The sequence below is a fragment of the Gopherus flavomarginatus genome, chromosome 3 (assembly GCF_025201925.1).
Source record: "Gopherus flavomarginatus isolate rGopFla2 chromosome 3, rGopFla2.mat.asm, whole genome shotgun sequence".
Classification (NCBI taxonomy): Eukaryota; Metazoa; Chordata; order Testudines; family Testudinidae; genus Gopherus; species Gopherus flavomarginatus.
The window spans coordinates 257,102-268,757 of record NC_066619.1 but is presented as its reverse complement, the minus strand read 5'-3'; the positions used below and the strand labels follow the sequence as shown (position 1 = coordinate 268,757).

At 47.5% G+C, this 11,656-nt stretch overlaps 1 protein-coding gene across 3 annotated transcripts in view; it reads right to left on the bottom strand.

Annotated features, from left to right (window-relative positions):
- Nucleotides 1–5,354: 5,354 nt before the first annotated feature.
- The window catches only part of LOC127046482 (unconventional myosin-VIIa-like), a 128,895-nt gene continuing 122,593 nt past the window's right edge, over nt 5,355–11,656 (bottom strand). For 2 of the 3 annotated variants that reach the window (XM_050943555.1, XM_050943557.1), the window contains 3 exons: nt 11,023–11,188; nt 10,041–10,355; nt 5,355–5,648 (listed from right to left, as the gene is read on the bottom strand). In XM_050943555.1, coding sequence (XP_050799512.1) covers nt 5,514–5,648; nt 10,041–10,355; nt 11,023–11,188 — 616 coding nt within the window. In that variant the 3' untranslated portion in view covers nt 5,355–5,513. Of the gene's footprint in view, nt 5,649–9,535; nt 9,621–10,040; nt 10,356–11,022; nt 11,189–11,656 lie in introns of all 3 variants that reach the window. The other variant, XM_050943556.1, reaches the window with a different exon arrangement.

Sequence of the window (11,656 nt, the reverse complement as noted above, 5' to 3'; positions counted from 1 at the left end):
GATTCCAGACTAGAAGGAGGCTAGTCTGTAAAAGAGGCTTATTGGAACATCTCAGGGTGAGATTATATCTGTATTCAGCTTCTTACTGTATTAGCAATAGGCGTGCGTGCTTTATATTATTTTGCTTGGTAATTCACTTTGTTCTGTCTGTTACTACTTGGAACCACTTAAATCCTACTTTCTGTATTTAATAAAATCATTTTTTACTTATTATTTAACCCAGAGTATGTATTAATACCAGGGTGGCGGAGGGGAAGCAAACAGATGTGAATATCTCTTTATCAGTTATAGAGGGGGAACAATTTATGAGTTTACCCTGTATAAGCTTTATACAGGGTAAACCAGATTTATTTGGGGTTTGGACTCCATTGGGAGTTGGACATCTGAGTGTTAAAGACAGAAACACTTCTTAAACTGCTTTCAGTTAAGCTGGCAGTTTGTGGGTCTGTGTTTGTGGCTGACAAGCGTGTCTGGCACAACCAGGCAGGGCTCTGGAGTCCCAGGCTAGCAGGGGCAGAAATAGTCCTGGCACACCAGTTGGCAGCTCCAAGGGGGTTTCTGTGATCCAACCTGTCACAACTACCATAACCAATTCATTAGGCAACATTAAAAAAAAAGGAAACTGCCTGACCTTATTAGCAATAAACAGCTAAATGGTATTGTCCTCAGTGTATAACAAAAATAGTGGTAAACTGGCAATGTGTTAAATTGCGTAGATAGTTCCCCTTTAGCACCATTTGAAATCCATTGTGAGGAGAGATTAAAGCGATTGGGACTTTTCAGCCTGGAAAAGAGATGACTCGTGGGGGGAAATGACACAGAGCTAAAAAAATCATAAGTGGTGTGGAGAAAGTGAATAAGGAAGTATTATTTACTCTTTTACATAACCCAAGAACCAGGGGTCACCCAATGAAATTAATAGGCAGCAGGTTTAAAATAAACAGTGCACAGTCAACCTGTGGAACTTGTTGCCAGGGGATGTTGTGAAGGCCAAAACTACAAGAAGGAGTCAAAAAGAATTCGCTAAATTCACAGAGGATCTGTCCATCAGTGGCTATTACCCAAGATGGTCAGGGATGCAACCCCATGCTCTGTGTGTCCCTAGGCCTCTGACTGCCAGATGCTGGGAGTGAATGACAGGGGAGGATCACTCAATGATTGCCTGTTCTGTGCATTCCCCCTGAAGCACCTGGCATTGACCACTGCTGGAAGACAGGATACTGGGCTAGACAGACCATTGGTCTGACTCAGTATGGCTGTTCTTATGTAACCTGGGGTTAGCAATACAATATAACTAATCAAGGCACATGTTATTCAAAACAATCTTTCTCAGTGTCTGATTCCATGTATACCAATACTGGTTCATGATACAGCAATATTTAAAATAAGCTACTGTCCATTAGGGGTTATCTGAAAGACAGCATGTACAAGAAACAACAGGCTCTACCTCAACTACTGGTGCATCACATAGCAATGCAAACCTGAAGAGCACTGCACAGGTTTGTTGTGCCAGGAACATTTTTAACACTGCAAAACCAGGTGTGTGGCCACGATTGCTCAAGCCAGTACAATGGGACACAGAAGCTAGCCATTCCTGCCTGGTGAACCTTTCCAGATGGTGACAACAAGCAGTAAGAGTGACCTATAATATGGATGGACAGTAGAGTGTAGTAATTAATTACACTGAATTTATATATGTAGGCCTCATTTATAATGTTACTATTCTAAATTTCTGGTTTATTCCTCATGTACATAGCACTGTGGGACACACTATGATACTGTCTATCCCAGTTTTTCAAAATTAATCTATTATCAAAAGTGAGCCCCAATACCAAGATAAAGTTTAAACTTACCAACCAGTTTTTTAAACATGTAAATTAATCCACTCAGTTTAAATTTAAAATCATTACTAGACAGAAAACACACACACATTATTCATATTAGCCACGACATGCACAAGGCAGAACAAACCTTGAATGACCTTATCCATGATGGTGTTACCGAAATGTCGGGTTCGCCTAGCTGAGAGCCAACGGACCAGGGGGTTCTTCTGTCACCTATTCAAATAATTTTACTACTTATGTTTGTTCCTCCAATAACCCCCAGGTCCGTCTAACTTTGGAAGAAACCGTTTATTCTTGTCTTCTAAACTCTGGGGCTGCCCTCTCCACTGTTACTTTTATTTAGGAGGCTTCCCTTCTTCAGCTTGACAGTATTCCGGTAATGGGTATAGGCAGAAAGTCATTTAACTGTTCTGTGCTGCAGGAGGCTACTGTGGAAATTTCTGATGTCTCCGCCTCCCATGCCTTTTTGCTAGCTCCGGATTCCCCAGTTAACCTCTTGGGCAGAGACCTGTTGTGTAAATTGCATGCTCAAATCTTTTTTTCAGATGACACGATCGTCCTCCAGTTACCTCAAAACCAACTTCCCCAGCTGTGTGCTGTTCTAACCCAGGCTTCAGAGGACTTGATCCTGCCTGCGGACCCGATCCTACCCGAGCAACTCAAACAAGAGGTAAAAGCCTCCCTATGGAGCACTTTAAAAACAAACTTGGGCACTCTCCGGACAGAACCAGTGCGTATAACCTTGAAGCCAGGCATTGTAATTCCTCGAATTTGTCAGTACCTCATCCCCCAAGAAGCTCTGCTAGGCCTCTGAAACCTTATCACCATATTTCTGCGGTTGAGAGTGCTAGTTCGCACCAAGTCTCCTTTCAACACCCCTATTCTGTCAGTCAAAAAACCTGACACAAATCCCAAGAAAAAAATGGTATACCGATTTGTCCAGGACTTGCGTGCAGTAAATAAAGTCGTTCAGGCTAGACACAACGTGGTACCTAACCCTCACACTATCCTAACTGTCATTCCAGGAGGTACTGCTTGCTATTCGGTAATAAACTTGTGTAATTCCTTTTTCAGTATTCCCCTAGATCAAAACAGCTGGGATATCTTTGCATTTACATGAATGGATCCAGAGACCGGGAGGGCAAAACAGCTAACCTGGAACTGTATACAGATGGCTCGGCATGGGTCGTGAAGGGCCAACAAACATCTGGATTTGCAGTATCTACCCAGTTTAAGGTATTACAGTCTGCACTCCTGGGACCCCCCTCCTCAGCCCAGGCGGCAGAATTGGTAGCTCTCACCCAAGCACGTGAGCTGGCAGCAGGTATGCAGCCCAATTTCAGTCCTTACCTGCTGATGTACCTGCTCACAGGATCCAGCCAGGGGACTGGGTCTATATAAAAAAGTAAAAAATCAAGCCTCTCCAATGCCGGTGGGCTGGCCCTTTTCAAGTCCTTCTTACCTCCCACACTGCAATTCGAGTAAGGGAACGGGATACCTAAATCCACCACACCCAAATCAAGCTAGCCCCTAGGCCGGGGCCAAAAGCAGACAACATCGGACTTCGAGGGAGCACCGCCAGCTCTTCCCATCGCAACCGAGAAGAGCCAAAAGCAAACAATACCTGAAAAACTAAACCTCTCAAGAAACTAAAGCTTTTGTTCCAACTGTCAAATTATTTTCTTTCTTGTCTTTCTGTGTGTTGTTTGGGTAATGTTGCAATGTGCAAAACGTTTGTGTAGTGCTGTTACTAAGGGCTCTACTGTCTGTAAAAAAACACAATCTCTCTCCCTCCAGCTTGATCGCAAATTGCATATTGGGCCTGACAATTTGGATTATCAGGCCCGAAGGGGGGACTGTAACAGTCAGCAGCAACCCCCATAACAGCTAGTAGCTTTATAATAGCTGGCAACCATTAGGGAAAATTGGACATCTCATGGACACAGTAGCCTAAACTTTTAAACTGTCTTCCCTTATTGGTCTTGAGGCAGTTAAAGCTGGTCCTAAGCAGTTTTTGCTAAGCAGATTGCAGAAGTGCAGGGTTTGCTAACCACCAATCAAATGCTAACACAACCGAAGCCTGTGTGTGAGTGTGTATAAAAAATTCTTGGTTTTTGTATGGAGTAGAGTTTTTTTTGTACCAAGGTACAAAACTCTCCTTTCTTCTGCAAAATAAAGCAATCTTTCCTTATCTCTGTCTGGCTGTCATTGGCTGTCTAGGGGTTATTGAGTCCGCACCCAGGACTCTCAGAAATGGCTGCAGACCATAGGAACACAGATGTCCTGATGTCCACCTAACATGAGAGAAGCTGTACCAAAAAGTCTCATTACATTCAATGTGTTAAATGAGAGAAAATCCAAACAGTGCAGCATCAGCTACTCTCTGCCATGGGTCAGGGGACACACTGTGCAGCCTGGAGACTTAGTGTTACAGCTCCATGGAGACATAGGCATGGGAGAGAGGAACAGATCCCTCATTTTCTCTGTTCTGGGCTAGAACCCAGCTCAGAGATCAGGGAGTAGTCCAGGTGAGGGCTTTGGCTTACGAGAGGCAGCTGCTCCCCCTGGCAGCAATGCCTTCCTGGTTTTTGTGAGGGTCTCAGGTCTGGTATTGATGCTAAAAAGGCATAAGGAACAAATCAAGTTCATTCCCTATCCCCAGCACCAGCCATCCATGGCCTGCCAGAACAGCAGGTCCTAACCCTCACAGTGACCTTGCCAAAGCACAGAGAAAACTTGAAATGGTAGATTGAAAATCAGCACTCTAATTGTGAGCTAAAGGAATACTGTGAGACAGCCTGAGTGATCAGACTTGTTAACCAAAATGTAGTAGGAAGAGAGCCTGAGATATAAGCCTTTGGATTAGAGGCCTGGTATGAAGCAGAATCTGCTCACAGAATGTAGCAAAACAGGGCTGATATTGCAGAAATACACAGTCTTAAGAAGTGATAAGCATAGAGCACTCACGTAAACACATCCTGATATTAAGTGGTAGCAGATCATCCTGATATCAAGGATGGGACAAAAACATTCCCCAAGGAGAACAGGAACAAACAAACCCCTCCTAAAAGATACGGTCAGGATGACAGTACGTAATAGAGATGTTTTGATCGAACCAACATGAGCAAGGTGATGGGTGATAAGTAGCCACATCAGGGGGCAGTAATCATGTCAGAGGCAGTACTAACTTGTTTGTATTGGGGTATAAAGATGTATCCCAGAGGGAGTATCTTTAACCAGCTGAGGGGGGATGGAAAGTCCCACCACTCACTGAACTGCATCCCTTATCACAGGCATACATGTCCTAGTATCCTCATAGAATCTGCCAGATGCTATTACTGTGCTTTGTCGACAATAAACCTGGCCGAGTGCCTTCGCACCTTAACGGATCTTGTGGTCACTGGGCAGTTTGCTTGAGGTCTGCTGTGCCAGCTGTCTGCACAGAGCTGGGACAGCACACAGGGAGAACATACACGCAGCTAAACATCTAACCACACGAAGTACACGGCAGTCATTCTCCAGCTATATTAGAAAAATCACCCAGATTTCCATACAGATTTGCACAATGACCCCAGCTCTTGGTCATGCCATCACCTCCTCCTGCCAGAAACAGAGACTGGCCCGCATAGCAGCTCCCCGTGGCAGAGCACAACAAAAAGCTGCAGAAAGTTATTCTCTCCCAGTGTCTTGTCCATAGGGTACAGCCCTGTGCATGTGGAAGAGGCTGCCATCTCCCCAGGTGCTTCTACCAGACGATGCAGGGCCTGTGGCACTAGAGGAGGACGTGGTCTGAGCCAGATTTATCTGTAAGAGGCAGGGAAACAAGTCTCAGGGGAGAATGTAAAGGAAGGTGGGGAAGGCAGAGAGGGCTCTGTGATTCTCACACTATGAGCTAACAAAGGTCTGTGAAGTACCCAGAATGCAGATTGCATGGTAGCTATGTTTCAAGTACATCTGACTACAGGTGCAAGACACAAAGCACAGCAATCAACCACAGAACGGAAATCTTCACAAGAACTCCTGAGGAGCCTCTCAGTTGCCAACAGATCTCCACCATTCAATACACACATAGAAAAGCCAAGGAGAGTGGATGGGTCTTATACCATGGACTGAACATCACAAAATCCAGACTCAAGGCCTGGGGACAGGAAGAATGTTCCAAAGTCCAGGAGCTCCTCCTCACCTCCTCCTATATAGCTTCAGAACTGTGCATGATCTCAGCTGCTGCAGTATCCATGGGGAGAGAGGTGCCTCTTGAGACCTAAACCATGAAAAACCTGTCCATGGAGGGCAACTGGGACCACTGCAGGTCCTGGAGCACAGGCAGAACTGTGATCTGTGGGGAACACTATTTAAGTAGCTGCAGTTTCTGGAGGATCGGAGTTGCAGCCCCATGTAGAGCCCATTGCAGTGATTCAACCTTGATGTCACAAATACCTGGAGAGATCTCTGTATCCCAAAGGAATCAGATGCAATCTCTTTGGCAAGTGCTCACTGCTGCTGCCAGCTAAAAACCTAGAGCAACTGGGGATCCAAAAAGACCTCAGGTTACAAGTTTAGGAAGTGATGGAGGAATCCTGTTAATCCAGGAGCCAACATACTCTCTACCACACCTTCTAGCTGCCTTCCTTGTAATCTCAGTCTCTCCTGTGCAGAGTTGCAGAAGCTGCCCTGGTCGATAATCTAGTTTTCTGCAGACACTAAGTAAATCACTCCCCTATGTTGGGGCTGGGAGAGATGGAAATACAGAGCTGGGAGTCCTCAGCCTGTGGTTGCTGCAACATGCACTTCCTCACATCTCTCTGATGATCCCATATATACATTGAACAATAGCAGTGTGACAGAATATACCCCTGTACTCACATCCTAAACACTCCTGTAATAATCACTGTACAAAGTATGCTTCATAAAGTACTGTTTGAAAACTCATAATTTGCTGGCCAGTATTGTTCTGGTAAAATATGTGTTGCAACACTGTCTATGATGTTATGAGAGTCCCCGGTACGGTGTTAACAACACATGTTCCAAACTCCACAGCCCTGCCTACACAGAAGTTGGTTTTGCTTAATATGCATTTAAGCTGTAAGCAGACTCATCAAGCAGGAAGGGAAGACAAAGGATGTTCAAACAGGTGAAAAAAACAGCAAGGAACATCCTTCCATGTAGACTCTTCGGCTCCTGGTTCTCAGCTGGAAATGTTTTTCCAAGAGGGAGCCTGGAACCGTAAAAAAGAGGGACAAACACCTCAAGGCAACCTTATCTCTCCGTCTGTCACATTCACTGTACCTGAAGAGGCAAAGAACGCAGCCATTGGACTGGGGGAGGGGTCTAGACCTACAGAGTTTGGTTAGTAAGACTATTGAAAGCAAGTGGTGAGAAAACTTTGCTGTGAATCTAATGTAGTTTGTTAAGTTAGGCACCAGTAAGCGTTTTATATTTATATTTATTTTTCTTGCAATCACTTCTGATTTTGATGCCTTATTACTTGCACTCACTTAAAATGTCTCTTTGCAGTTAATAAACTTGTTCTATTGTTTTATCTAATGTCGTGTGTTCAGGTTGGAGTGTCTAGGTAACCCCATTTGGGGTGGCAAGTTGTTTGCATATTCTTCCCTTATAGGAATAACAGACTGAATCTATTCGTACTGTCCAGGGCTGGGCAATACAGAACATACGTGTCTGGGGCAAAATCTGGAAGTGGGAGTGTGTTGGAATCACCCTGTGGTGTCTTTAAGGCTGGTAAGAGCCAAGGTGTGGCTGGCTGGCTGGAGTACACACAGATGTGGCTGGGAGTGACTTACAGGCTGGAGGCTGTGAGCAGTCCATGCTGGGGGCTACAGCAGCAGAGCACTGTAACGGGCATCCCAGGTTACTGGGCAGAGGTGACACAGCTACTCACTGGTCTGGATTGTACCCTGGTATGTCACAGGATGACAAGATAGGACCCCTGCCTTGGGGCAGAAAAGCTATCTCTCAAAAGAATGGAGCAGAGCCACTTGAACACCTTGGAAACTCTCGCTAGGAGCTTCAGACAGATCCACAAAGCCTTGTGGCCAGCGGTGTCATAGGCAGCAGAGAGAATCAACTCCGACACCTGACGCTCATTCATCACCAGGTTGACGCGGACCTGATGGGAGTCAGAGACCTGAACAATTCAGATATTGCTGGAGATGCTTTACCGCCACCTCCTCAACAATCTTGCCCCAACAGGGGAGATTTGGGACATGGCTAGGCAGACTGTCTGTGCCAAGGGATGGTTTCTGCAGCAAGGTCTAACTTGCTGAGAGAAGCCAGCTCCTTGCCCTCTCTTAGGAGATGACTGTCAATGATTCACAACAGTGACATCAACACCTCTCCACTGGCTCTGACCAGCCAGGTGGGGCATGGCGCTCACCCACTGCCTGTACATCCACTAGATATGCATTAGTCAAACAAAGTTATTGGGCCCAACACAGAAGTAGCTGCTTAAAATTCTCTGACCTCTTCTGTACAGGAGGTCATCCCAGATGATCTAATAGTCCCTTCTGGCCTTACAATCTATGAATCCCGCAGCACCACAGCTAGCATCATAGACTGACACTCTCTAAGGTGCCACAAGGACTCCTTGTTGTTTTTGCTGATACAGACTAACACGGTTACCACTCTGAATCAAGCAGAGAAGACTGTCCCCACCACTCCTAGAGAACCAGCTGTGACTCTGTGGAGGCAGCGAACATTGGCCTGAGCTGCTGTTAATTTAGTCTTACCCTCTGAGTCTCCAGCTCCCAAAAGTCTCAGGAACCTTGGATTTCAAGTTCACACACTTGCATTCGTTAGAGGAGCCAGTGGCCACTCATCGTCCTTGTTCAAAGGCTTTGCTTCCAGAATCTTGCCTTTTCTCCAGCACTGCTTTTCTCCTCTATGCCTCCCTCCAATCCTGCCACTCTGGCGCAGCTCTTGACCCCTGGAACAGCCTTCCTGTCTGGCCATCTTGTATCAGAGGTCACCTCCTCCCCAGTGCCCTCTCTGCCCTCCCCGTGCCCTCTCTAATCCATCTCACATACTACAGCTACAATACCATCCCTCTCCTGCTGCTTAGACTATGTCAGCATTGCTCAAACCCCATCATTGGCTGCTCTTTCCTCCCACATCAAGTCCCACTCTTCTACCTCACCTGCACAGCTCTGCCCCTTGCTTTTCTCTCTCCTCACTACCCCTGCTGCACCCCAATGCTACCTGCTCAGTGCCTCCCCACTGGCACTATCTGCTCCTGGGTCCCCCTCAGACCCACAAGCTGTACATGCAGCTGAACAAAGCAGAGCACAGATTAACTTGCCGTAACCCTCATTCTCTCCTACTCCCCACACCCAGCTGTTGTCATATGTTGTGGCTTTTAACAGACTGAACTCCTCAGGGCAGGACATGGTTATTGCCTCTGAAGCACTTTGCGCACCCCAGTGCCACTGAAACAAAAGCCTATGCTGAAAATGCAGCTTTCCTCCCCTCCCTGATCTCCCTATGGTGCAGGCTCCCAGAAGCCCCTCTAGCTTCTGCTGGCAGCTGCTCTCCCATTTTACTTTCCACTCCCAAATCTGTGTAGGTGCTGGTCCAGGGAGACTCTCCAAGCAGCCACAGGTGCAATGAGATGAAATGGCTCCTCTGTTCCTCTGACTTCCCTAGGGAAGCTGCATCTGCACCTGTCCCACTCTTACCATGTCACTCTTGCTGTGGGCCCCGCTGCCTTCAGTTGTGGGGCTTCAGCACAGCATAGGAGCCATTTGAGGGGTGGGAAGAAAACTGCAGGGCAAAGTAGAGGCACAATGTCAGCCCCCCTTCCCCATCACACACACACAAGCCCCTCTGCCATCCCACACTGGGGACCTCCCCACCAAAGCCCTGCAGGGCCCTGTGCTATTCATGCCCAGATGCTCTCACACCATCTGCTCTCCAGGAGTGAGGAAGTCTGAAACCTTATAGTTCCCAGTGAATACACCCTTGATCCAGAGGCTACATAACCACAGGGCATGGAAAATGAGAAGCCTGGAAAACCTGCAACAGGGAGGAGACCACTGCCTTCCACTTGTAAGGAGCCCTCTTCCCCACTTGGTCCCCAGGCAAAGAGCTTCTAACTCACCTGCAGACACTCTGGACAGACAGTGTTTGCTGCAGTGACCAATGGATACAGGGTGGATGGATGGAACCTGCCGGCCTTCTTACCTGCTGGATTTCCCACACTGCCAATCGTATGGAAGGGGAGAGGCGAGGAATGGCCCGTCTGGCCACCCCAGCCTCACATGGGCTCGGCTTCGCCCCCTCCTCGCCTGGGCTCAGCTGCTGCTCTTGGCATTTCTTTGATTTCATGAACTGCACGTGCTTGAGAACAGCAGTTGCTCCTGCATGCTGGATGTGACTGACAGCAGGTGCCCCATTAAGATCAGCCTGTTCCTTCTGAGGCTGCTTCTCCCCATTTGCTGGGCATGGGGCCAGGGTGTGGAATTTCAATGCCTCATAATCAGAGTCCCCGTCACCTTTCTGAAGGAAAAAGGGCAAAATTCAGAAGACACAGAGATCCACAGCTAGCTGCAGGAGTCTCCAAGTCAGCAGCCAGAAGTAAAATGCCCAGATGCAGCAGTCCCCAGGACACCCCCAGGAGAGCCCCTGCCTCCAGAACATCAATGAGGGGCTTGGGATGCAATGGAGCTGTGAGAGCCGCTCCCCAGGATGGTAACTGGGGGGGCAGAGACATAATGTGCAGCTTGTAGAGATTCCCTGGGATGGCCAGGGATGTAATCAGAGCATACCTCTTCCCCACCAAAATACTAACTTGTATTGCTGTGCCTAGCTTTGCGGTTCTCAACTTATTTACCATTATGGGCCACATATGCAGCTCTCTCTGTTTTGTGTGGGCCACAGGCACACAATATATATACTACCTGTATGGCCTTTAGGATGTCATGTGGGCTGCAGCTGTGTGCTGACTGGGCTGTGGATCGAGAACCACTGGCCTAGCTGCTAGAGCTCCCTAGTGAATAAAGGTAGGAGGGGTCTGGGCTGCCTGACCAGCTGATAAAGTACTGGACATTTCCTATGGGAACACAAAGCAATACTATCATCGGGACAATTCCATTAACTCAGAGGGTACAGTCTGAGCCCTCCCACCCTTTGCCCATAAATCACAGCTGGAGTCCCCAACACCTACCTGTTCACAGGGCACAGTCAACGTCTCCATGAAGGGTTGGATTCCCACAGTTCGATGGTACTGGACCAGCGCGGTGAGCGATGTGTGAGCTCGGTCCTCCCCCAGGATCACGTAGCGTGCATTGGGCTGCATCTCAATCATGTAATGTCTGCAGCGGCGCTCACCCCTACAGAACCAGACACAGTCACTGCTCTGGGTCCCAGAACCTCTCCAGGCCTTTCTTAGCAGCATCATCTGCATTAGAGATGTGCCTAGAATGTTTTTGATGTTTTTCTACATTTTCAAATATCGATTTCAATTACAACACCGAATACAAAATGTACAGTGCTCACTTTATATTATTTTTTATTATAAATATATTCACTTAAAAATGATAAACAAAAGTAGCACACCTCTAACGCGATATAACATGACCTGATCTAATGCGGTAAAGCAGTGGGGAGCCCCGGGCCTTTTAAATCACCGCTGGAGCTCCGGCAGCTGGGCTCAGGCAGTGATTTAAAGGGCCAGAGTCTCCGGCCGCTGCAGGGAGCCCTGGGCCCTTTAAATCCCCGTCCGAGCCCTGCTGCCAGAGTTCAGGGGCTCCCCGCAGCAGCTGGCGCACCAGGCCCTTTAAATCACCGCTGGGGAAGCC